The sequence below is a fragment of the Podarcis pityusensis genome (assembly GCF_964106645.2).
Source record: "Podarcis pityusensis genome assembly, chromosome: 1".
Classification (NCBI taxonomy): Eukaryota; Metazoa; Chordata; class Lepidosauria; order Squamata; family Lacertidae; genus Podarcis; species Podarcis pityusensis.
In genome coordinates, this window is record NC_138028.1 from 92,830,995 (window position 1) to 92,857,936 (window position 26,942).

The window sequence follows — 26,942 nt, forward strand, 5'->3', positions numbered from 1 at the left end:
GGAGAGGAAAAGTGGACCTTGTTTTTACCCATATATATATATTAAACTTGAACATCACCTGGAGATATTTTTTTTGAGGCAAGTAGTAAAACTAAATAATAAATGTCACCCATAGATTTAAAGAGACAGAAACAGAAAGAGCAGTTGAATCATACTGCAATCACCTGTGCCACCAACTGCTGCCATGAGATAAAGAGACATGGTGCAGTAGCATGAGAAAGATTCCTGTGTGAGTGCATTTCTCTGCTCCTTCATTAGCCTGTTGCAGCTCTTACTTGCTCAATTAACTTTGTGACAAATTTATGTATTGGGAAATGTGTAAAATGTTCCCCGGGATTTCATTCATGGCATTCCAGCCGTTTTATGGTGTCCTTTTAGATGTTAATCTTGCCTGTTTCCCAGAGAAGCCAATTTCAGAGCTTTTCGCGTTTAAATCATTCTGCAGATTTGTGGCTGTGTTGCATTCTTTTTATCTTCATGTTGTGGGGCACATTCTGGGATGGGAAGGTTGACATGGGCTTGGTTGCTACAGAAAACTGTGGGTTGGTGTTGCTGAGCAAGTCTGTCCACCCCTCTTGCCTTGTGCTATGATTTGGAAGTGTGGGACGGGGCTGCCTTTGGCTGTAACTCTTAGCAACCGAATCATTGGGGAGAAGGCTGTCAGAAAGAAGTGCTATCAGGACTGCACCCAGCTATTCTAACACTGAATATTGACTTGGAAGTAAGTCCCACTCTGCTCAGTGCAGCTTACTAAGTGTGTTTAGGATTGCATCATAGAATTATAGAACTGTAGTTGGGAGGGACCCCAAGGGTCATCTGGTTTTACCTCCTGCAGTGCAGGAATCCAACTAAAGCATCCCTGAATGTTGCAGTCCCATGCTGCTGCTTGTGTCCTAGGTTAAATTATCAGTAATTACGGCAGAGGTGCTAAACTAGAATTGTTCACATGTAGTTAATGTTGTGTAATTTAATGCTAATATTTTAAAAAATATATCAAATGCTTTTGTTTGCTTTTCTTGCAGTGATTCAGAGAGCAGAAAACTATGCAAGAAGATGAAAGTTGACCCTAGTTTGAAGGAGAAAGGGGTAGAGTTATTGCATTACAAGTACGTGCAAGAACGGGTTTTTATTTTATTTCTTGAGACAATTTATATACTGCTTAATTACAATCCTATCTAAGATTGTCAAGGAATGCAACATAATGTGTTGAGAGTGGCTGTGCTGCCATTGGCTTTATCTTCTCCTAAAGGTACCCTGCAAGGCAGCAGAGGTTTAGTATCAGTGCTTTCCTTTTCCAAGATGGGCTACCTTCCCAGGTTGATGATCCCATCTGTCTCTCACTTCCCTCTACAGCATGTGCAGGAACCGCCTTCTTGGCTATTGGACCCACTATTGGTCTTGTCTGCTCAATCCACCGGAGCCTGTCTTTGTATGCAGGACAAGTCCCTAAATCAACGAGGGTTTGAGGCCCATCGGCTACCCTCACCTGGTTTAGCCAGCCAGTCAAAGCCATTTCCCAGGGTGTAGCTGCTGTTGCACGCTGACAGCTTCTAGGAGCCACAGGTGAGAGCTGAGTGCAGAGTGGGGACCAAAGGTGGACAAACTGCCCCAGAAGGAGCTACCCCTCCCCATACAGCCCAGAGTGGCTATGCAAAAAGAACAAAAGCTCATAAGGCAGAGATAATAATTTTCATATGTACTGCATTCCAAAATTGGGCTGCTAATGGACATTTAATGGACAGGCAACATGGTATTGGTTGGCTATGATGAGCTGGTGGCTGAAAGCTAATTTCTGTTGGTGCACTCTGTCCCACTAAGATCTTAGTGCTTGCTAATATTTAAGAATATTAAATGCTTTTGTTTATCTCTTGCAGTTGCCGGAACCATGCACCTTCCTCAACAGTTGGGTTTTTTTTCTGACCTTGCACCATACATCTGAAATGCAGCACAAGGTCTGAGACAATTTCTGTCCCAATCCCAAACCTGGAGGAGGGTTCAGAGTTCCGTGCAATGGGAAAGCAAGCCTTCAACCCCCTCCAGTTTAGAGTTGGAGGGAAGCGGGCAGGCTTGCTTTGTCTGTATGTTTGCTAGGCAGTTGAAGCGCCTGTCAAATGCAGATGTCAAGAAACATGCCTCTCCTTCTAGCTTGGAGCTGGATCCAAAACACATCCCAAGCCTCCTCTGAACTGTGGAGGCAAGGAGGAGCAGGGTCATCCCCTTCCCCCTCACAGCTTCAAGCTTTGAAGTAAGCCTAGAACTTACCCAAGAGGCTTTCTGAGCCACAAAAGTGGCAAATAAAGTTGTAAACTCCTAGACATAATTGCACTGTATCTACTGGTGCATACATAGATAATGTTAGTTTTGTTGTGAATATCAAAGAGCATGTTACATACTCAGGAGAGTTCCCCGAATAAAAATGTGTGTGTGATTGCATAATACACTGTTATTAATATTAGTAGTCTGGGTCAGCATTAAGAGTTGAAAATTAACCCTTCCCCATCTGCCTGGCCTGAGAGAAATAGAAAAACTCGTCACATTATTATTAGGGATCAGTAGGGGTATTTTTAATGCAGATGAGTTTGGGGAAGAAATTACCCCCTGAAAAATTACACCCATACTTAAAGAAAGCATTGTCTCCTCTTCCAGTATTCCGTCATAATTCTTTTTAATGAGACAATCCCTACCTGTGTTACCTAAATCAGTTGGAGGTTGGTTTCCTAGCTGACTGATTTCAGGAGATTTTAGCATGTGATTGTTTTTTGTTCTTCAGGAACCAACATGCATAAATATAGCAGTGCATTGTTGCAAATAGAAATTGCCCCCTGAAACTGCCACTCCCCAAGTCTAGCCTGTGCTAAATGCTCTCATTAAGGCTTTGTGGAAGTGATTGCCCATTAGAGACCTGGTTGCTTCAAGAACTTGTTTTTGATGGCTGTGTTTTCCACAGCCCTGCAAGCTGAGGAAAACTTAATTTATCCAGACCAGAGGAAACAGCTGCATGATTTTCTAATAGCACTCCTAAAATTAATTGCTGTTTTTCCCCATACTGTTTCTTGACAGGGATGGCGCATTTCACACTGAATATAACAGAGCACTCACACTGAAGGTAAATTTACAGTAGTTTGAAATCTTCTGAACAGGGAGATGTGTTTGGGTGTAGAACAGATGTTAATGCTTACAGCTTTATATTTGGATGGTTTCCCCCCCATACATTTCAGGAACAGCTGTTTGGGTGACCTAAAGGGTTTCTCTCCATTCTCATATCTCCTGCACATCTGCCAGGCAAACATCCTGCAAAGCTGTGTGTGATTAACTAGATAGAGACACTGTTAAATTGCAGTATAAATTGTGAACTTCGTTGCAATCTGCTAACAAATAAAGGGGGGTTTTTATTTAGTATGTGTGTTGTAAATTATTTTTGTCTTGCTGCAAGATCCCTTTTGGTGCCAGCTTGTATCTAATAGCATTACCCTGGCAGTGATTGGGAAAATGCTCTCCCCTTCTATTTCATCTGCCATGAGATGAGCTTGGAAAAGAGAGGAAGTGGCCTTTTCTCAGATATGGTTGCAACCATGGACTAAAGTCCTAGGTAGATGCCCAGCACATAGCATGGGCAAACTGGCCTCCTTTCCTTTTGTTGCACGGCCATAATAGACTGAACAGAGCAAAAGGAGAAGTGCCCTTTGAAGCAGCTTTCAGAGAAAAGGGGTATCCTAGAGAACACCAGAGAATACTCCTAGAATAGGAGGCCTTTCCTCATGGTGGCTTAAGAAAAAGCTTTGTTCACAAAAGTAGCTCAGGAGGTCTTGGCTCTGTTCCTGAAATGATTGTAGGAGGCGTTTTTAAACTCCAGAAGAGCCTCAAAAAAATTGACAAATCGGAAGATACTCACCTGAATTCACCTGGTGTGTTTCCTTCAACCTTCTCCAGCACTTAGAGGATTTCCCCAAAAGTCATTGGAGGGACTCAAAACGACAGAATAGATTCAACAAAAATGAGTTCTGTTTAGTTTTGGAAGTATTTGGGAACCTTCCCTATAAGAGGAGGCTGAAGTGTTTGGCGCTGTTTGCCTTAGGAAGAATTACTAAGAGGAAACATTATAGGGGAGGGGAGCCAGCAGTGCATAACCCAGACATTATACAAAGTGAATAAATTGTGAAGCTTTGCGTAAATTTCTCTCTTTCTGGCCTTTATAACAGAACAAAACAGATAAATTTATCTGCACAGACCCTGGCTTGCTCATAGTTCACAGTATGGTGGCAGTAACGAAATTTGAGCACCATTATTGAAGCTAGTGGCAACTGCCAGGTCTCAACACTGATTCCTCCTGCCTTATTAGAGGAGACTTAGTTTTGCGACTGCTACCACATTTTGCAGATTGTACTTCATTAATAGATTTCTTCTTCTTTGGCGATCACTCGTAGCCGAGTAAGATTGTCGTCCATAAACACGGTTTAACAATGAGTCCGTAAGTGACTGTGGAGGCCAGTTCTGGATCCACACATTCTTCCACAGTGGGGACATTGATTTCCGGGCGGGAGTTGATCATGGTGTGGATTTGCCAAGCGTGCCTTCCTCTTAGCACATTTCCTGAGTTTGGGTGTCTTCAAAGCCCATGACACCTTTGGTAAAGGCTGTTCTCCAACTGGAGTGCTCACAGACTAGTGTTTCCCAGTTGTCAGTGTTTATTCTACATTTTTTAGACAGTCTTTAAACCGCTTTTGTTGACCACCAGCATTACGCTTTCCATTTTTAAGTTCGGAATAGAGTAGTTGCTTTGGAAGACGATCATCAGGCATCCGCACAACATGACCAGTCCAATGAAGCTGATGTTGAAGAATCATTGCTTCAACACTAGTGATTTTTGCTTTTCCAATACACTGATATTAGTTTGTCATTAGCCTGTCTTCCCAAGTGATGTGTAAAATGACTCCATAAGTTGTTCTAATTATTGAGTGTATGTGTGTTATTAATCAGTTGGTTGGAAAGTGTTCGCACACTACACATTCCTTATGGGGTTTAGAAGCAGTGAAAGTCTCTTCCCTGTTCCAGAGGGACGGTACCTGCATTCTCCTCAGCTGCCCTGTTTGGAGGGAAAGCTGCTCTAGGCATTGTTGGAGCTAGGTGCTCTTAGGCAGGTGCCTGTACAGCATCAGCCCAAGCACTCCTGGCAGCCTCTGGCTGGCTTCTGCCAAGCAGAAAAGAGCAGAGAGTGTGTGTGTTTCTGCCTTCCCTCAGGAGTTGCTTTCATTGGCTGCCACTGGGATTGATATTTCCCATCTGGTGTGTTATCTACCGACTGTCTCCCTCTTCCTTTTTTGTTTCCATTTTTTAAAATGATGGAAACAGGCTTGTACAAGGCCCCTCTCCTCCTTCTCTGAAGATAAAGTTTAGAATCTGACTCCATGCCCAGAAGTAGGGCTTTCCCCCAAAGATAGCTGTTGTCTTCTTCTCAGGGGAGAATATGATGAAAAAATATGACATGTCAAACTAATAGGAGGCATCTTTAAAATAAGCATGCAGAAGAGCTTGATGCATGAGTCTTGAACAATGACAAGATCTGGTTAACATGCTTGTGAACCCGACTGCTTCCAGAAGTTATCATAAAAGGTTATGGTCAAGCATTTGGGCTGTTTCCCCTCCCTTTTAGTCAAATTATTTTTTCAAATGCCTATAGCACCTTTTAATCAATAAATGCTCACTGGGCAGACCACAATAAAAAAAGCCATTCAGTTATTAAATCCCTCCAATAAAATTATGAATATAAAATCGATCAAAAGGTGGAATTATTCTTATGGAAATAGATGTAGTTTGTGTTTACGCAGCAATAATAGAGGCTAAAATGGAAACCCGAGTGGCAGTTGTTGCCCATAGAGAGATTCCTATTGGATGAAACCAAGGTCCATCTTGTTGGTGACCTTGCTTCCTAAAATGACCAACCATAAACGTCCTGAAAGCCCACTAGGAGGGAATGAAGGCAACTGCCCTTCCCTGTTGTTGTGGGCAACTGCTCTTCCCTGTTGTTGTTGTTGTTGTTGCTGCTGCTGCTTCCCAGCAACTGGTATTCAGTGGCATACTGCCAAAGTCCTAGTCAGCTAACACTGATTGATAGACTTCTCATCTAGTAACTTGCCTAGACCCCCTGTAAAGCCATTTGAGGTGGCTTTAAAGGTGGCTTTAAAGGTGGTGCTCTTTAAAGCTGAATTGGAGCAAATGGCAATCCTCAGTAAACTCGAATAGCTTTAAAGCATGGGTTTTCACAGGAAAAGCCCTGGAACAAAAAAAAGAGGGGGGGTGCTCAATCAAACATGGAGCTTTAAAGTTCCTGGAAAGCGCGGAAGAAAGGTAAGTGTGGATCAGTCCTTAGGAACCTTTTTCACTATACAATTAGGCCACAGGAAATGTTGCTGCGTTGGAGAATAGACATTAAAAAGACACTCATCATCATATTCCGTTTTATTCATAAAGTGCCTAAAATAACTAGTTGCTTATGCAATATATTTTTTTGAAAAAAATCTGGCTCCCTAATCCCTAAATTAAAAATTAACTAGTACAATACGATGGGTAGCGAAGGAAACAGAAGCAGTCTGTTCAGTAATGCCGAGAAGGCTTAGAACACATGAAAATAGCAGATTATTTAATATTGTTTTATATTTAGGTATGTGTATCTCAGAACATGTTTTGTTTTTAATCGGGTATTCCTGTTTTCTGTGACCCTGCTGCTTCAAGTGTGTGTAGATTTTAAAAACTGTTAACAGATTTAACTTAACACTTCGTTTTGCAGTACATCAGTAATAGCGAACAAAGCTCTCTAGATCTGCTGTGTTACATTTTAAGACAATATGAAAATGCATTTGGCAGTAAGGTGGGGTGTGCTGTTCTAATGAGGCTGCCACGCTGCTCCCAGCACTCTTTCTTTCCTGGGCTGCAATCCAAAGAGCCCTCTTAAGCACACAGAAACCCTTTCATATGTGCAAGCAGAGCTTTGGAATTTCTCCCTCCCTCCACCCCTCCCTTCTCCAACAGCATCACAAACTAGTTTGAAAACCAGGGTTGGGGAACTTTTCTGTGGTTCTCCAGATGTTGTTGAACTACAACTAACATCAGCCCCAGCCAGCCTGGCCAATAGTCGTGGATGGTGATAGTTGTAGCCCATCAATGTTTGAAGGGCCTCGACTGCAAACTCAATTCCAGGTTTTGAGAATAGTACCTCAAGCTTCATTCTGAACCTCTGTTAGGAAAAAGAATCAAGAGGTGTGATGTACAATGAGCCCACAACTTGCACACATTTAACTTGTGTGCATTCAGTTTTACGCAGGTGGGGGGGGAATTACAAAGGAGGTGAGGTTCTGGGGGGAAATGACTTTGGCAATCCCACCCGCCATTGAACCCAGTAGGTTTTGACCATATGTGATTTTGGCTTTAGACACAATCCCTGGAACGTAAACCCTGCGTAAGTTGTAGGCCTGCTATATACACAAATGTCCAGCTCCTGGATTTGTGGACCTAATTTGATGCAAAGTGGAGCATATTTATCCACTTAGACTGTTGCTGTCTGTCACTGGAAAGTTCAGCGCTGGCAAGACCACATATATGGCAGCACACTGTTTCGTGTTTGACATTCTGGTGTGCGTTGCAATCAATGTTTCCTGTTTGTTTTTCTTCATGTGTAGTAGCTTGTGTTAGTTTTGGCAGTTAGATAAAAAGAGAAAGCCAGTGCTGTTCAAACACCTGCTAAATATGCTAGGAATTTACTAAGCTAGTTGAAACAAACAAACTGTTTGTTTGTTTCATTTAACAGGGGTGTGAGGCTCAACTGCACACTAAAACACACAGGGTTCCTACGCTGGGCAGAAGAGAAACAAGCCTGATATCTCTCTGGTGTCTGGAATACTTTCCCAGCACCCTTAACTGGTGAGGGAGCACACACTAAGTCTAAGGGTGTAATGCTATGCAAACTTGACAGAAAGCTCTACTGAATACAATAGGTCTTAAGAATAAACTTGCATAGGACTGTGCTGATCACCTACTGAAAATAGAAGGAAACAAAAATATTGAAAGCTGGGTTGTTAGGGAAGATTGCCTGGGGTCCTCTTGCTTGTGGACCCAGCTTTTCATTAAAAAGTTACGAACTGTACCTTTAGACTTCCATGGAATTTGAAGAAGACATTATCTCTGCTCCCTTTGGTCCTCTTCTCTTTGGTCCAGTTATGTCCGTAATTTGTTGGACATACCCATTTTGTGTCCAGATTTTCACTTTTTAAAATATGGCAACCCTACATTAGAACACAGCAGACATAGTATTGTTGTTTTACATGAGAGATATTTAGAAGCTATTAACAGCAGTGGGATAACATAGATCACAGGTGGGCAACTTGCAGCCAACACCTCATTTTATGCATCTCACACCCCATTTGTCCAATCCATATCAGAGTTAATTCCTTCCTACTAATTTCCTCCTTATTTTTCGTAGATTTAAAAACTGTTTCCCTATCTTTTTTATTTGGTTTCAGAACAATTGGGAGGGCCAGCAGCACTTTATATGATTTTTTAAAAAAATTGTTTGTATGGTTTGGGGAAAATAAATTTCCCCCATCCCAAACATCTGAGAGCAATTTGGTAGGCTTCTGTCCTTTATAGCACACTAGTGCTTTCCAGAACAATATTCACCTGTTGTTGTTTTTTTAAAAAAGTGTTGTTTTTTAAAAAATCCTTATGCCAAAGGTTTCTGGAATCTGTTTAAAAAACTTTGCTGCTTGGGTTTCTTTTTATTTTTTAAAGAAGTCTGAAGTGCAAGGGTGAACCAATGAATGTTGTTACTGGAAGTAGAATGGAAAAGTCAGCATTCCAAGGATTGGTGATAGTTCTGTTGTGGGGTTAAAAACTTTTGTCTTTCCATTTCTGTACAGTCAATGGTGGCCTTTCTAAAGGATCCAGAAGGAGCTCCATTGTGGGAGGAAGATCCTGAAGCCAAAGACATTGTCCACATCGACAGTGAAAAGGTATGTTAACCAGAATTGTGAAGTGCTTGGAACAAAACAAAGTTCTTCCACAAAATTAACTCCTGCATGTAATGAATGCAGAACCCTTTGCACTCACATGGGCTTGAGAAAATCAGGGAAATGTTGTTACTCTGTTCTGTAAGCTAATATGCTTTAAGGGCACCAAAGAAGTTGCACAGGACATGAGAGAGATGCTTTGCAATTGCATGTTGTGCATACCCCCTTGCAGCATGCCTTAACTGCATCAGCCACTCTAGGCACCAAATATAACTTGTGCTCTCCCAGCTGATAGTTCCTTGAACTTTACAGTTTTCTAGTTGGCTTGTGGGGTAGTTGCACTAATATTTGCAACATGGAACAGTTGTGATAAATGGCTGGGTATCACGTGGGTATCACATAAGCAAAGCCCTCAGACTTCTATTACTTCATTAATTTGTTTATGCTCGGCACACCTGTTGGTTCTGGCATCGTTATAAATCTTTATGGTATAAGTAGTATGATAACCCTGTAGGTTTTTACAACAGGTTACAGTTTTGAATTGAACCCAGCATCAAGGCTGAGCAAAATGAGCATATTAATCATTGAAGGCTGTGATTAAATGGGTGATATGATCCAGTTTAAATGGAGATAGAATGAGGAATGGGTGAAAAGCAAAGGGTTGTTGCTTAGTGGTGGAGTGCAGGCTGATTTCATTGAAGGCAGTGTGCTGTGCTCCTACAGATGGACTACTGACTATCACCCTGACCTTTATAGAACTGATGGTTCAAATGGTGAATTGTTTAAGGATGCAAATGCACTTTTAATTTTTTTATATATGAAGTTCAAAATTGGTATATGTAACCAGCAAATCCTTAGGATACAACAGAACGTGAATTAAAATGGATCAAACATCTTAAACATGGGAATATTCCTCTGTTTGGATTATCCCATGGGAAATGGGTTCTGAGTCATACCGCAGGGGTTGGTTGGAACATTTTGGATTGTAACATGTTGAGGTAAAATATAGAATCCACAATTAATATTTTATCTGGAGCAGAATTAGCTTTTTTGGCAAGGTACTAATTGGCCTAAGTGACAGAATAGGAAAATGACTACTCCCCAGAGTGCTCTCGTGCCATCCTTTTTAAAAGCTGTGGAGGGACTGGCATGGTAACCAAAATTTAGATGCATTTGATGGCTTACAGGTTTGAATCACTGGCAGATATTTAAGGGTCATGATAAAGCTCTTTGAGTTGCAGGACACTATAAGACCAATAGGAAAACTATGTATGATGGTGTGTTCAGTCTTAATGTGGGCAAATGAGGACTATGGCAAGGGATAGTGAGGTTACCTGAGATCTCACATGCAGCAGATAGAGGCTGTTTAAGCCCAGCAAGGCTTCCCTAGCCATCAAATTATTTTGATTTAATAGCAGCTAATTCATAAAAGCAGAGAACAGTCCTAAATCATACACCTACTTTTGTTGCAGAAATTTAGTTTCATCATTCTACTTCCTCCTCTTTCTTGGTAAACTCTGAGCAATGTGTGTTGTATTCCCTCCCACCCACCCTATTGATTTTAAATTTTAATTGATTGGTCTCTGGCTGGTATTTCATAGAGTCATTTCAGTTTCTTAGCTTTCATTCTGGTATTAGGAACAGTTACTTTGGCATTCAGTTTTTGTAAGAAGATTAATTTTTAATGTTCACCTTTCTGTTCTCTATTACAATCTCTCCTGGGGTCATTTTCAATTTAAAATTTTCATCTTGCCTTTCTAATCATACTGGCTCTGAAAAATCCATCCCTATAGTCCCTCATAGCCCTGGATTGGTTTGTGTTGAAAGGAAACAAGCAGATTTTTCTGTCCTTAATAAAAGTGGGGTGCCTGTTTCATTGAAGAAAACAGTCCTGTGGTTCTGGGGTAATCAACCAGAGGTGCATACCTCATCTAATTTATAATACTTGTCTATTTTTTGACAGTTACTTGGCAGTTTCTGGATAGAAAGTACTGTAAGGGTAGACAACATGGTGCCTTCCAGCTGTTGTTGAACTACAACTCCCATCACCATTGACCACTGGACATGATGGTTGGGGCTAATGGGAATTGTAGTCCAGCAACACATGGAGGGTACCACATAGGCTTCCCCTGGTAGCTCCTGTGAGAACAACATCTTTATTTTCCCAGCCCAATTTAGATACAGTTTCCTGATATTTGCACAAGCCCTGGTGAAACCTAGGCTCACATGCTTCCCCTTTTGTGCTCATGAGAGGGAAAGTGAAACCTTCTGTTTTCAATTTTAAACAAGCTATGGTTCCCTGTGATGTTGAAACTTGGGTGGCTGTAGTTCATTTAAACAGTGATTTAGTGGGGCAAAGTCAGGATGAAACTGTGGTTTCAGACTCTGACTTGTATTTACATTAAAAAAAAACACCACAGATACAGTTCAAACAAATTGTAGCTCCCTAAATCCTGATGTCACAGGGAATTGTGATTAATTTGAATCTAGAAGCAGTTGCTTCCAGTCTTCTCCATTTTGAACACAAAGGAGAAAAGGGGTTTGCGGGAGTGAGAGGCTAGCTGCAGTTCATCCACTTAGCAGGAAATCATGGTTTCCTATTACATCTGAAGTGGGCCTTGGTTAGCTTTTTTGTGAGTTAGCTGAGCTAGAAAGTTGGAGGAGAAAATTATGTTTGTATCTACTTTTAAATACCCTTCAGCTCCATATTCTCTTGGCTATAAAGCTGAGAAAGGGGTGAAGAAAACAACCAAATTTGATGGGTTCCCTAAAGAATATTCTAGGAATCTTATAACTACAGCAACAAAAAAGTCACAATGCAACACTATAAATAGGGTAAAATACAGTGATGAGAATACACAAAGAACAAAAATCCAATATGGGTGTAAAGTTGCTCATAAATCCATCAGCACAGATGAGATATATCTTAAATGTTCTGAATAAACCCCTTTTGAGTAAATCCCACTGGAAGCTTGCCCCATTAATTTATTTTGGATTATCTGCATTTATGAAAACATATCAGCAGGAAAACAATGTGTTTGCTTCATTTGTAAATCTGTGGAAATATTCCACTTATACGGAGTTGTGTTGTAGTTACTGTGGGGTTGCAAACATCTGCTTCTAGCAGGCTCACACTGTTGTCTTTAAAATAACTGAAAGCAACATATTAAAGATAAATGGTTTGTTTGTGAGATAATGCATTTCTCTCAATAGTAAAAATAAATCTAAGCCATAGTTCATTTGTGCCATGTCTTGGCTTAAAAACAAGAGACCCATCTTGGCCTCATAAATGTATGTTAATAGTGAATAGTGGCCATGTTCGATTGCTCATAAAACATGGGTTTGAAACCTTGGATATGGAGGTATTTACTATGTTCTTAAAAGGCATAAACCCATTACACTTCCTGTAAGCAAGTTTTAAAAAGTTTTGCATTTTTTTTGAAAAAAAAGAGAAGGGACCTGGTGTAAAACACCCAGGGCCTTATCAACACTCCTACTTGGATTATCACCTAAATGCAGCAAATTCCTCCAATTCATCAACCTGTTGGCCTTAAATTTGGCACAGTAAATTCTGTTATTCAAGCCCCTAATACAGACCAATCCTTACTCCATATATTGACACATGTAATCCAGACTATATGTGCTTGAAAATTTTACCTGAAATCTGTGGGGATATATTGTTTCTTAAATTCAGGGTTCTAATTATAGCATGTTTATCTCTTTGGGTTTTAAGGAACTGAAAAGACTTTTGAAGAAGGAAGATAGGCCTCTGCTGCTGATGTTCTATGCCCCCTGTAAGTAATTAATATGCTGATGTTCTGTGCCCCCTGGAAGTAATCTAATATGCAAGATCTCAAATCCTTCTTTTTTCTTTTTTTTTCATCCTTTGGTCCAGTAAAACAGTCTGGACTGTCTGTTAAATTCAATTTCATGTGTATGTGATTGCCATATGGTTATCAATTAGCAGATGATTTTTTCCACTTCACATTCTTCCTAGCTCAGTTCTCCAAATTTCAGTGTAAATGCTGACAGTATAGCACAAGAATATTTCAGATATTTGCTTTCTCTAGGAGCAATCTCCTTAAATTATTGAGAGAGGAAAAACACTTGGCTGGACTTGCCGTTATAGTTCATATTTGTACTCTCAGTTCTAAAAACTGAGTTTAGGAAGCCTGAGGTACCAGATCCAAAACATTCTTTGCTCCAGCCTTAATCCATCTGAAAAATGAATGGATGTGAATTCATATTGACCCACCATTATAACAAATAGACTGACCACACAAAGGGAGCTGTACTGTTCCAGCCTGGCTGAGTTTGCAAGTTGCTGGACGAAGTCAGAAGAAGCTGATCTTGATTAGCAGGGAGCTCGCTAGAATTAAGTGGCACAGGACCTTGGATAGCTCCCAGTGACAGCAGCTGTTGGTTCCTTAGCTTTCAAACTTTATTAGAGACTGATGTCTACAAGAACCCTACCAGTGAAGTTGCAATCAATATAGAGACAATGCTCTGATTTCAGTTGTACACTGTGAATGACCTTGCACTGAACCCTCTAAGGGAATGGACAGCTTTGGGTGGTGGTTGGGTTGATACAGATTCTCAACAGAGATATCTGAGCTGTCAGTCCAAGATCTACAGTCTAGTTATTCACCTTCCTCAGATAGATTAATAGGGAGTTTCCCTTCTGCCTCTCCAATTTCCCTTTTCTGGTGGGTTTAAATATTCCTGGGCAGATGTTGCTGGCTCAAAGTAATCAACCAGTAAAGGAGGATGTAGGGGAAGCTTGAGGTCAATATCAGATGGATCACCATTAGAATCATTGAGGGCCTGAATCCCAACAGGAAGTTCATGTGCAGGTCAGATGCAACCATCGCTTTAGATATGAACGCATGCCATTGCAGGCTCACAGATAACTGGACTCATTATCTTTATTAAGAAAGACTTGCATGTCACAAGTACTTTTCTCTTCCCATCTACTACTCAGAACCTAAGGGTCTGAACTGGAATCTAGAGGCTTAATTTATTAGCTGTGAATATGTCCAAACTGCCCATCTAAAAAGACATGCCTTTGAGGTACAATCTTGAACTTGTTCATTATTCATCTACTGCAGGATCTACTTCCATCTATCATCTGGCAGAATGTTAGTGGCTTGTTGTTTTGCCTATTGCTATTCAGTTTGCACCTACATTTCTCTTCCACTACTGGCTATTGTCGTGGGGTGGGTAGATATGAACATAATTGCTTTTGTCATTTGAAACCTTGTTAAATGAGATAGAGACTGTATTGAACATGAGAAATAGAATCTCTTCATTATATTGAATGCAATAGACCAGTGGTCCTCAAAGGGTGTGGTGCACCACACTGGTGTGACGGGAGAGGATATCTAGTGTGGTGGGAAGATTCAACAACAATCAAAGAAACTTGTATACAATTTCATTTTGATAGTGATTCATGTTCTTACGTAGCTGCATTGTTTAATACTTTATGGCTGTCCCATTATCATGTTATAAAGTAGTTGTGTTCTATTAGGGTTGCCATATTTCAAAAAGTAAAAACCAGGAGCTTTTCTTAGGAGGACCCCAAAATTGTTGCAACACACAAAAAAGCGATTTTTCGGTTTGCTTGCCTAAATTCCAGGACAAACCGCCACCTTCCGGAAATTCCCCCCAGATGCCACTTCCACTTTTGAAATCCCGGCAATATCTAGGAAATCCAGACGTATGGCAACTCTAGTTCTATGTTACAAATCAAGCACTGCTAGGAGTTGTTTTGTTTTTGTTTTCCAATTTATTATCAGTAAAAAAAAATTGGTGTAGTGTGAGCAAATTTTCATTCTGAAAGTGGCCCAGATAAAAAAGTTTGAGAGCCACTGGTATAGACCTAAAAACACCTCAATTCATCCATTATACATGGATTGTGAGAAGCACTGGTGTTTCCTTGGCAAACACAGCTGATGTGTAAAGTGGCTCATAGTAATATTTATATCATTCCATATTCAAAGGCTTTTCCTACTTATACCAGTGCATGCCTATTACTTTTTGTTAAAAAGGGCAAGTTGGAACAATTAAGTATAGGATATGGTAAATATGGCTAAATAAGAGTATATCTGGTGGATTTCTGGATGAAATATAGGCTCTGGATCCATTCCAGTCCGGCTTCTGCTCTGGTCATGGGACCGAGATGGCTCTGGACACCCTAACATATGATCTCTGCAGGCAGTTGGAGCGAGGTGGGTCGGGGCTGCTGATTCTTTTAGAAGCCGCACAGAGAGGCTGGGGCAACTCAATCAGATGGGCCAGGTATTACTACTACTACTACTGCTCATCCTCATGAGGATATGTATGTATCCTCCCTCTGTCTATTGCTGTTTTATGGCTCTTTCAGATGACATGTAGAATAGCTGCTAGTATTGTTTTCACCTTTTCAAGGCTGAATACTACTGCATTTTAGCCACTGATCACCAAAGAGAGTAAATTTCTAAAGTTGTAGAAAGGAAACCATCCTGTGCTTGTTGCATATGGAATTGGTGTTGCAGTACATGGCTTATCCCTTCCAGTTTTTGCTTTTGCTCAGACTGATGTTTCACAATCTCCAGTTTGTTCCTTGGGTGAGTGTTCTCTATAATGCTGGTTCCCTTTATTATTAAGGCTGCTGTTGCCTGTGGCTCCCAGACAATTATATGTGATGGCATGTTTTTCAACTATGCAGATTTACTCTTAACAAGCCTACTAACTTCTGCAAACACGGCAGAATTTTTGGATTATCTCTGAATGGCCGCTGTTTTCTGGCTCGCAGGATGTAATGCAACCGCCTGCTGTTTTATATCGGTTTGAAGCTCTCAAGCCTGCTTTAGGCCTGTAAATCATTCATTCAGGGAGAGTCCATAGCATCAGAACACTTTCATACTATTACTCTCTAGCAAGTAACTTTTTTTTTTAACAACAAAGTATTTTCCTTCAACGTACATCATCTGACCCTTCAGTTGGTTTGAACTATCCCCCCCAGACACACTGCTTTTCTGCCTCCTTCCAGTTTTCTTTCCTTTGAAGCAGGAAAACATTTGAGGCAGCAATATTTTCCTTGTTTCTAGATGGCTGTGGAGGAGCCGAATTACTATTTTAGTAGCTTTTAAAAAATTTCTCTCCCTCCCCAGTTTTCATTCAATTTTATAACTTTTAGTATAGACAGTTTGATCTGCTGGTGTTCTGGGTATACTCAAGACAAAAATTAAACCACTAATTGAAGTCTAGTAAACTAAAGATGCTTACAAAGGTCTCCCCTTACAAATGTATTTATATATTGTTGGGTTCTGATTTGCCTGATCTTGTTTGTGGAGAAGTACTTGAAAGTGGGGGTGGAAGGTGGGGCTGAGCTGGTTCCAGCCAAGATGACGGCTTTCAGGAAGGGCCTCCTCTTCTTTCAGATGAAAAGTGCAACATAATAATGAGAATTGCTGAAGATAAGCCACACAAAAATCCAGCGTGGATTCTAAATACCCCACTGTTGCAACAGGAGAGGTTTGTGAACAAATTAAGTGAGGAAATTCTTTGAGAAAGACTTGTTCTCAGGGCTTTCCTGTACAATGGTCTGCAATTCAGTGAAAATGGCTACAAGAGAAACATAGTGTATTTAAAGGTTAGAAATGCAGTGAGTGAGAGGCTGACTACTATAATCATGAGATTAGATCTAATACATAAAGAAACAGTTAGTACTAAGATCTATAGGCAACTCATCCAGAAAAGAAGTGAGAATCTAAAACCACTGGAGCCAGTTCTTCAGAGTGACTAAGGGAGTGTAAGAACTGTCATCATAGAACAAGTGGTGTCCACCTAGACCCATAAGTAGCTTTATGTCATTTGTTTGTCAGGCCAAATAAAAATCTAATGACCAAGGGTCTAATCACTATCCCATTAGTAACATCTAGACTTGGAATGGCGAAAAATGCAGGTGTGTTACTACGAGTTATGGTATTAAATCACGTGGGGTATAGTATTAGCTGGAAAAATAGCATGTTTCAGTGTGGCTTTATGAGGTAACAGAAATCATGACACTTTTTAATGTGGTATGGGATAGTTTTAGTAGGCACATAAGCAATCAGGATAATCAGAGATGAGCACCTCAAACACAAAGGCCTTTGGAAAGATGTGTGCCAACAAAACATGCCAATTAGGAAATGCTGTGCAAACTTATGAGAATGTAAATGTTGACTGCTAGCAATGACAAAGGTATAGGGTTATTTGGTTTTTTTGTAATGTTTTGTTTTATTTTGTTGCATGTCTTTTAAGTGTGTGTATGTGTATAAAAGTGTACCGGGAGGGAGAAGTGGACTGCTTAGGATTCAAGCAGTATCCAAGAACCTTGTTTTGTTTTGTTTTAAGATTTATAGAAAGGAGAGGTCACAAGACAGTGGTGAAAAGATCAGGAATATTTGAATGTCCTACAGACAACAATTAGGACAGGTCAAGGCTGAGGACCTTCCTTTACCTGTTCTAGAATAAGCCAATAATGTTAACAAAAACGTATTGTGTGGGATTGGTCTATTTTAGGCTATTCAGACTGTGAAGGCTGATTTTCTGGCTTGCCTTCTATACTGAGCAGCAGATGCAGGCTGCTAGGCTATATGGTCCAAGAAGTCACTCAATTTAGTCAGTATCCATCCTTTGTGTAAGAACTTCTGCTTCCTACTCCCACAGTGTTCTGTTTAGTATTAGAAGAAAGTGCCAGTTTGCAAGGTGATTTTGATTTGTTCAGCATTGTATGCATGTAGTTTCTAGCATTCCACAGCCAGATGATGACTTGGCTGCATTCTCTCTTTTACTGACAAGTCTTCAAAGTCTGGCATCATAAGCTTCTGGGTCCTAATGAAGGTGGCTCTTTGAATTACCACTATTCTTAGTAATCATGCCAACATTGCCATTGCTTGTTTTTTTATCTCTGTGTGCTTAATTTGATGAAAGGTGCTTCAGTTAAATTCCTATGGCTTGTCTCGTCTAAATTAAGCCGGTAGAGCCTATTAGCGTACCCTGGGTTGCTTTGGAGGCCTCGAGGTCGGAATTGAACCCGTGCACAATAAGCAAAGCAGTTACTCAGCCAAATAAAGCAAAATGGATTTAACAAGATGACTAAACCACTGCAAACAGATCAATAGTGAATTAAAAACAGGATAAAACAAGGTTGATATAAAATAATGGCTATGAAAATAAGGGTTTATATATCTCTAAGGACCTAACTTAACTTAGGTTACAGAGTCCTTTTTGAAGATTTCTGAGTTCTACTTTGATTCCAGTAAGTCAAGTTTTATGGATTCTGTCCCTATCACTAGACATGTGTAGGCTCGGCTAACTGTATCATTCCAGAATAGGCTCCCTTAAGTCCTATATTCTTCTTGCCACAATGGGTCTTAGGTAGAATTAGGACATATTTGGTTAATAGAGACTCTGGCCTGGTTTTGTTGTTGCTTGGCAAGCTCCAAAGGATTCTTCTTCAGTGTACAAAATTGAAATAGCTGGATTCTTGCAAGTTTCAAAACTGAACCAACCAACTTCTCCTCCTCTTCCTCAGCTAGTTTGAGAATATTCATACCTGTACTGGGCATCTGCTTTGAGATGAAAGTACTCTTGTTACTCCCCAAGAATTCTATAACTTAACTCTTTTTTATATTGGGTAGGAGAGAGATTCGTACTTGTCCAGTTTTTATCTTCCCCAATACTGTCATCATTTCAACACTAGACATTTCAGTTACAAAGGCTAGTTTTTGCTTTCTCACTGGAAGGAAATTGGAGCTGATATAAGAGATTTGCATATACCACTTCAAACATGATGTGGAGAGTATTGTGAAGTGGGGAACTAGATACAGCATTTGAGATACCAATCAGAATGCTATGGTTTAAATGATGCAGCACGGCTGTATGGCATTTATAAAAACAAAAAGCAAATTGCAGTTAGAACAAGCCATCAAAGAGACATACTTGGAGCCAGCCCACCCACAAGACAAGGTGAAGCTACTGCCTCAGGTGGCAGGATCCACTGGGGCAGCAAATCCCAATGTCAATCTATCTCCCCCCACTTTTCCTGATGTAGATCTTCCATCACCCCTTCTTCCCTGGAGAGGAGAGGGGCACCATTTTGGGGTCCGTCTCAGGTGTACAAGGCTTTAGAATATAGGGCCAATGGGAGATGCCTAAAATCTGGACCTTGGCAAGTCAAGAATAATTCTGTGTGTTTTAAGTTGTAAGTTCCCTAGTTCCAACTCAGTGGAAATGATAGGAAATGTAGGGGCATTTTTCATTTGATGTCCATGCAGATGCATTTAATGGTGTCATTAATTCTCATTCTCTCTCTCTCTCTCTCTCATATATTAGGGTGTGGTGTTTGCAAAAGAATGATGCCATCTTTCCAGCAAGCATCCACAGAAGTTAAAGGCATGTATGTAAGTGAGAGGAGTTGCAAGACTAATGAATGTTCTGGTGTTTTGTTTTTGTTTCTGTGCAGCTTCATGTGTGTGGGTGTTTTCTGTCCTTTCTGTACAACTATTGCAACATGCAAACAGATCTTACCATATTTAGTTTTTAAATGGCATCCCATTTTTTCCTTCAAAGAAGTCAAAGAAACTGACAATACAAAACATAGTCATGAAAAACCTTCAAAGAATCATAATCCAAGAGACAGTATTCACTTTGGTAGTTGTACTGTTGGGTAATGAATATTGATCAGTACCTAATATTGTTTTCATGCCCTCTGTCCACATGGTGCTTGCCACTGACAGTTAATTGTAGCTAAATATTGGCAGAGATGGGAACACGGGTGGCGTGGCGGTCTAAACCACTGAGCCTAGGGCTTGCTGATTGGAAGGTCAGCGGTTCAAATATCTGCGACGGGGTGAGCTCCCGTTGTTCAGTCCCAGCTCCTGCCCACTTAGCAGTTTGAAAGCACGTCAAAGTGCAAGTAGATAAATAGTTAACACTCCGGCTGGAAGGTAAACGGCGTTTCCATGCGCTGCTCTAGTTCGCCAGAAGCGGCTTAGTCATGCTGGCCACATGACCCGGAAGCTGTCTGCGGACAAGTGCCAGCTCCCTCGGCCAGTAAAGTGAGATGAGCACACAACCCCAGAGTCGTCCGCGACTGGACCTAACGGTCAGGGGTACCTTTACCTTTACCTATTGGGAGAGGTGCAGTGCCCATACGCACTCTAGTTGCATCATCATATCTATAGTCCATATTCCTGATGGAGGTTGGGGAGAGCTCCTTTCCCCACATGATGATAGGAGACTGGGGAATGAATACAAGCGGTGAGGCTTTTAGGACTGTGTTTACTGTAGATTTCATGGGGGAAGGGTTATCCCCCCCACCTAGGCAAGTTGATGCCTTGCCAGCTCTATGTTGTAAAATGAACAAAATCTCAAGACGTTGCCCTGCAGTCTTGCCCCTTTTTGCATGATGCATAAAACTGGGGCGGGGTGTGTGTGGAGAGGGGCTGCCCCCTCTTTCTTAGCACTCTTCTCTGATAGGAATTATATACACAACACAAGACTGAAAGCTCTTGAGTAGAAGCAGGGAATTGCTTAGTTGGTAAAAGCAGCCTCATGAATCTGTAATGCAGAGGTTGCTGATGTAAGGGTTTCCCCGTTAATCTGTTTGATGATGTTCAAAGTAGGTGTTGATGTCTCAGAATGGTGGATAAGGGTTGGGGAAAGACCAAGACTCTGTGTGTAGGTTTGCTTTTGTTATTTATGTATATATATATATAAAAAAAACCCTAATGCTTTCTGAGCAACAGCTGACCTTCTGAAGCGAACGGTCTGCTTTAAGATTTATTTCACACTACCTCCAAGCACATTTGGTCTGAGCAGCATTTTATGTGAAAGAAAAATCCTGCTTTTGGATGGGGAGGGTGAAGTGGGTGCAGTTAGATTAACACTGTGCTGCTAAAGGGATTTAAGCCTTCAGTGTTATTAATCAAGAGTTAATCTTCCAGTTGTATCTTCAGCAACTGGCCATTGAGGAATATAGCTACAAGATGACTTGCGTCTAAATCTTAGACCCAGAGAGAGGCAGTCCAATCCTCTGAGTAGTTTCATTTTAAAAGTGCTTGGGGCTTTGGAGGAGCAGAGTTGGTAGTTTATTGTTCTGAGCAGAGGATGGCAAGTCACAAGCTCTGTATCCAAATGCCTTTTTCTAGTATTCCTCATCCTTCAGGGCAAAAGTCTGCTCCCTTTTCAGTAAAAGATGAGCCTGGCACCAGGCCTGCAGCTGTGAAGATAAATTAAAGAGCTGTGGCTGTAGGCAAGGCTCCAAAGTATATTCTAGCAGTAGTGTTTCCAGCAGGTATGAAAAATGAGCAAGCTCAAGAAGGTCTGCTCATTCCCCTGGCTGGAGTGTTTGTAATGGTGAACTTCCTCTTGGGTGATCAAATTTTATATGCATGGAGGTAGGTTAGAATGAGCGATAGTAGCTGGCCCAAGATCACCCAGTAAGTTTCATGACTGTGTGGAGTTATTGTTGAATCTTGGTTTCCTCAGTCTTAGGTCGATACTTGAACTGCTACACCACACTGACTCTTTGCAGTAGTCCCCTGGGGTATCTTAGGCTGAGAGGTAGCAATTTATTACCACCCAGATTGCTTCATAGCTGAACAGAGGTTTGACTCTTGACTTCCTCGGTCCAAGCCCAATACTCTGCCCACTAAACCACTCCGATTCTGAGGATCTTTACAAGCGTTACTTTTTTTTGTGTACATCAAGAAAAATGAGGTCTGAACATTAGAAATTCGTAATTGCAAATACATGTATCATACAGGTACAAATAAAAGAGCTGGAACTGGACACTCAAGTAACAAAAAAGTTTCCGCCACCCCCCTGCATAATATGTGAAAAGACCATCAGTGTTTCCTAAGCAGGGCCCATTTCCCCTTCTATTTTGCCATGTTAATGGCACAGTGAACTTCACATGGGGTTTCCTTTGGTGTTCCTGATTAATAATACAAAGGAATCCATTAACAGGCTAATATATAATAGGCTTTTGAAATAAGTATTTTCTCTTGAGGTCATCTGTGAGATGTTCGCACTGTCTCTTATGAGAGAAAAAGAGAGCATCTTTGTTAATGGACACTTACAGTACACGTGGAAGAGAGGTGAGCAGCTGAAAGACAAGGGCTCTCGAAGTAGCCAGTGCATTTCAGACCACTTAAAAATGATCCCTGGGCCTCTGATTCTAGACATCAATGAGCCATGTATGTCTATGCTCCCTCCCCCCCACTGCAAACTGTTTCCCCCTTCTCTATTCCCAAGCTTCTACATGAGAAGGAAGCTCCATGTTAACTGCCATGGCAGGAATAAAAAAATCTGTGATCCTCCTGACATTGTAGGAGTCCAACTCCTACCACCCCCATTCAGCATGGCCAGTAGTTGAGTGATGGGAGTTGTAGTACAGCAATATCTAGAGGGCAGCAGGTTCCCCATCCCTACTGTATAATCTATGTAAGTGATTTATGGCTTAAATCAAAAAGAATCCCCAACTTTTCCTGCCTGCAAATCCTATATGAGCGCACAATTCATTCTCTGCTGTAACGGAGAATGGTAAGCCCCAGCACACATGGCAAAGCATGAGATACTTCATTTTAGGGTTTTTTTTTAAGACCTATCAATTCTTGCCCTGATGAGCCCATGGTGGTGAGAACCGCCACCATGGTTTTATTGGCTTTCAAGTGTTAAACTTTTCTGTGGCTTTATTAGCAAGCAGAGATTCCTATAAAATATAATCGGTACTGCAATAAAATACAGCTTCAAAAGATCCTTCTGCTTCTGGTGTAAGACTCTTCTGGTTCTGTCATTACAGGTACTTGCAGGGATGAATGTCTACTCAGCTGAATTTGAAAAAATAAAAGAAGAATACAATGTCCGGGGATACCCAACCATTTGCTACTTTGAGTATGTCTCTGCTTATTCTGCATGTAGATAATGGCAATACCAATCATGTATTTTGTTCATTTTCCTATATTTCAAACCTTGTTTTGTTGCATTTATAGAAAGGGCAAATTCCTGTTCAACTTTGAGAACTATGGTGCTACAGCAAAGGACATCATTGAATGGCTGAAAGAGTAAGTGTCTGAAATGTATCTCCTACATCTTTGAGAACTGCATTTTGAATAAACAGTATCACACCTTGCAAATAGCAGCATCTTCATCGCTACTCCAAAGGCAAATAAAAGCATCACACTGAACTATTAAAGATGAACCTGGGTTGTTTGCTTCAGTTTCCATGCTTTCTATTTCATACTTGCAGTATCTTCCCAGTTGCAATTCTCCTATTATCTTTTCTGGACATCGGAAGGATGCCATTGATCTGTGTCAAAACCTTCATTTTTTAAACCTCAGACTTTAAAATTTCCATTCCCTTGTTGTGAACACCTCCGTTATCAGACAATTTGAAATGGCTCTGACTGAGAGATTGTGAATCTTTTGTTCCAGTATCTTTTACCAGGGAAAGGAGACGGACTCAGTGGTGTGTAGGAACGATAATCCAAATTGAGAGGCAAGACAGGATTCATAGGATGACACTAGAGTTTTTGCTTTTAGTATCTAATGTTGTGTTCAGCATAGCCAGAAGGACATTTTAGTTTTTGATTACGAAACAAAATGCAGCAAACACTGGCATATATTTATAGGTTTGGCAAGTTTGATGCTTGATTGAGATAGAAAAATCTGACCTAAGCAGAGTTGATTGACACTGGGACCTTGTGGCAAGGTCTTGAGCATCGTTAGTGAAGCTGTTTGATATTTATCGGAGGAAAATTATAATTTGGTGTTGGACTGAAAATAAAGCATAAGTTACAGAAAGCATGCAAGAACCTATGGGCTTGTTCACACCATTTCATGGCAGCCTTTGAGGAAGAGCCATAGCTTAGTGCTAGATTATCTGCTTTGCATGCTGAAGTTCTCAGGTTCAGTCCCCAGGAGAGAATGTCTGAAACCATGGAGTGCCACTGGCAATCCGTGTCAACAGTACCGAGCTACATGTACCCAATGCTCTGACTCTGTATAAAGCATCTTTCTTTATTATAATGCTGTGTGTGTTGTGTTTCATTGTGTGCTTTGCTCCACAAGCTATGAGCCACTGAAGTCCATCGATGGGCTTTTGTATACTGCCTGCACTTGCAGCTCCTGTGCCTTGACATGTCTACATATTTGGTTTCCTGTCTTTCTTTGGGACTGTTTGCTCTGCAGGCTCATGGAGAATAGTGCATTGTGATCTGGACTGTGTAAGCAGATCTGCTGTGGTGGGGTAGGGATGGGGGTGTTGGACGATGGTAATGCCACTACTTAGAATAGGAATTTATATAAAGTACTCAGAGCTCTTCATATGCATCCTTTTGCTCATCTTAATAATGTCCTGCAGTAGAGGCTGTTGTTGCTATTCCCAAACTAGAGACTGGAGAGTAGAGGTGAGATTGAGAAGACAGTGAAGTTGACTTAGGCAACTCCAAGAGTTCCTGTTTGCATGGACACATCTAGTTCATAGCACATGTTCTTAACTGTTATGTTGTAATGTTTCGGCAGCATCACAATCTTTTGATCCCTCACAAATCATTGGGTGGACAGTTGTGGAATCTTTCCTAATTTAATCATGCTCTCATCTTTTGCTTTTCCGCCTCTCATTTTGCGGAAATGTACATGGGCATCCCTAGGTGTTTACAGTCTTGCCTTGTGCACTTCTAGGTATATCCACGAAGGAACAAACTTATGTAGCCGTTGAATCCATGTAAATAGGTTGCTAAATTATCAGTGGGAAAAGTGATTATTGTGCCTGTGGAGACTGCACATCCTAGGATACTGGGAGCGCAGGGTAGGGGGTATGTGTCCAATAACCAATTGTTTGGCTAAAGAGCTTTGTAGATGGGATGAGGCAGGTGTTTAACAGAGCTGGAGGCGTCATGGTTCAGTGACATTGTATGGCTGCTGTCTCTTACAGTAGAATACTCAGCACATTGAGTACCTACTGTGTGGATCAAGGAAGGAAATTTTGCCCTTAGAATTAATGTCGCTCTTGGTCTGTTAAGAAAGCAGCACCCGTGAGCGGAAGAGAGATAGCATTTCTTCTACCGCCCCTTCGCAATGATGTGTGCCTTCATCACCTGTACCTTTTCTCTTTGCTTTTTGGCTCTGCATGGAGGCCCTTATCTCTTGGCTACCACATGTGAAACATTAGAAGTGTCTGGAGCCCCCCTCCCCTTTTCTTCCCTCCAATCTGCCTACATTATAGTCTGATAATCCCTGCAATATGCAGTGCTTTTATATCAGTGCTGCGACAGCTACTGAAGGCAAAGCAGAACAGCTGCGGACTCTTCCCAGTGATAATCTCTGCTAACAAGCCACTCTGGGCTTTGGCTGATATTTCAGTCGTCCAGAGCTAAAGACAGCTGTTTGTCCTCAATTAATTTCCAATGCACACTTAATAATTTCCCAGAAGGCAAAGTGATGCAGCCGCTTTTCTTCCCTCCCCTAAAAGAAATCAATATGCTGTGGGGGGTGGGGGTGGGGAGAGGAATTCTTATTCAGAAGCCGTGCTTTAGTTGGAAGCTGTCCATAATTGAGGTTGCAGTTATAATTTGTATACAGTGTAAGACCTGCACATAGGCATAGTAATGAATTACTCAACGGAGTCTGTAATATGGGGTAGTCCAGTGCTCTGTGGCAGTGACTCAAGAAGGCCTGGAAAGTGTAATTGAATAATGGGACAACATATGTAGGCACTATATGGGAAATAATAAACCTAATTAAAAAGAACAACAGGAACAAATAACATTTCCAATTAATTCAGCCTTCTGTTAGAGGCTGATAGTGGGGGGGGAGGGGTGGTTCTTTTTTTTAATAACGCTTTTATCAGCCCTGATTCTCAAAGGACTTGTGAACACAGAATCTCTGTTTATTTCATTGGGGCACCTGCCTTATTACTGCATGTGAGTGGCGTGAAAAACCAAGAATTTGTGATGTTTGTGCTCTGAGGGTGCAAAAGGTAGACAGATAACTGATTTCCCTTTTGCAAGAAAGCTGAAGATATGAAATTCCTGAATTCAAAATACATTCGGGATTGGCAGGGGGTGGGGGGCGGCCTAACACCGCAGGTTTCTGTTGTCTTCCTGCATACTTTTCAAGTCCAGCTGCATTTTTTCTGTCTCCAAAAAGCACCCTTCCTTGGGGACAGATATAAAGAGAAAGGAGAAAAGGCTGCTCCAAGGCTGCTTTACCTCATTTTATTTGTTTTGTATAACAAGATCTATATATAGCTTAATCAGAAGAATTAATGACTCCTTGCGAGAGGGGACAGTCCCTGCCTTCTTAAAGTACTTCTAGTGATTTGAAGGAACTAATACTCTTTGAACAATTTTATTGTAAACGGCCCAAACCACTTGTGCACAATTGGAATCCTAAAATTGCCAAGGATGCTGCGGTTCTGGCTGAAAACATGAAATTGAATTGCCAGGAAAGTTTTGGAAATCCAACTCAGAAAGCAGCAGCAGCTCTGATAATAACGTGAAGTCCACTAGCCACATTGAGTAGTAGGTACTCCATGTGCTTAGTATTTTACTGTAAGAGACAGAAGGTGGAAGTAAACAATACTGAGTAAACACTTTCCCCCCCAAGTGTTTAAAGGGAGAGGCATCTTTGTGACTCATCAGAGTTCTAGAACTTGGGGGCAAAATAAGTACCGTAGTTTGAGTGTAAGCTGGAGGGTACTCCATTTGATGTCTTTAATTTTGGTGTTACTACACTGGTAGGATAAAACTCTTCAATGGTATTTAATATTCAAACACCCATTATTATTTTTTTATATTGACAAAGCAAGCAGTGTTGTCTTGTACCTTAATTTCATTTCATTATCTTTAACCTTAATTGGGTTATGCAAAACCTTCAGTATTTGTTCCTTTTGTTACAACTCATCATAAATTT

At 41.0% G+C, this 26,942-nt stretch overlaps 1 protein-coding gene across 3 annotated transcripts in view; it reads left to right on the plus strand.

Moving 5' to 3' along the window:
- PDIA5 (protein disulfide isomerase family A member 5) overlaps window positions 1-26,942 on the plus strand; it is a 149,849-nt gene that overhangs the window by 55,989 nt on the left and 66,918 nt on the right. For all 3 annotated transcript variants that reach the window (XM_081007550.1, XM_081007549.1, XM_081007551.1), the window contains exons 4-10: window positions 1,023-1,106; window positions 3,061-3,106; window positions 8,910-9,002; window positions 12,733-12,793; window positions 19,359-19,426; window positions 22,831-22,922; window positions 23,021-23,092. In XM_081007550.1, coding sequence (XP_080863676.1) covers window positions 1,023-1,106; window positions 3,061-3,106; window positions 8,910-9,002; window positions 12,733-12,793; window positions 19,359-19,426; window positions 22,831-22,922; window positions 23,021-23,092 — 516 coding nt within the window. The remainder of the gene's footprint in view (window positions 1-1,022; window positions 1,107-3,060; window positions 3,107-8,909; window positions 9,003-12,732; window positions 12,794-19,358; window positions 19,427-22,830; window positions 22,923-23,020; window positions 23,093-26,942) is intronic.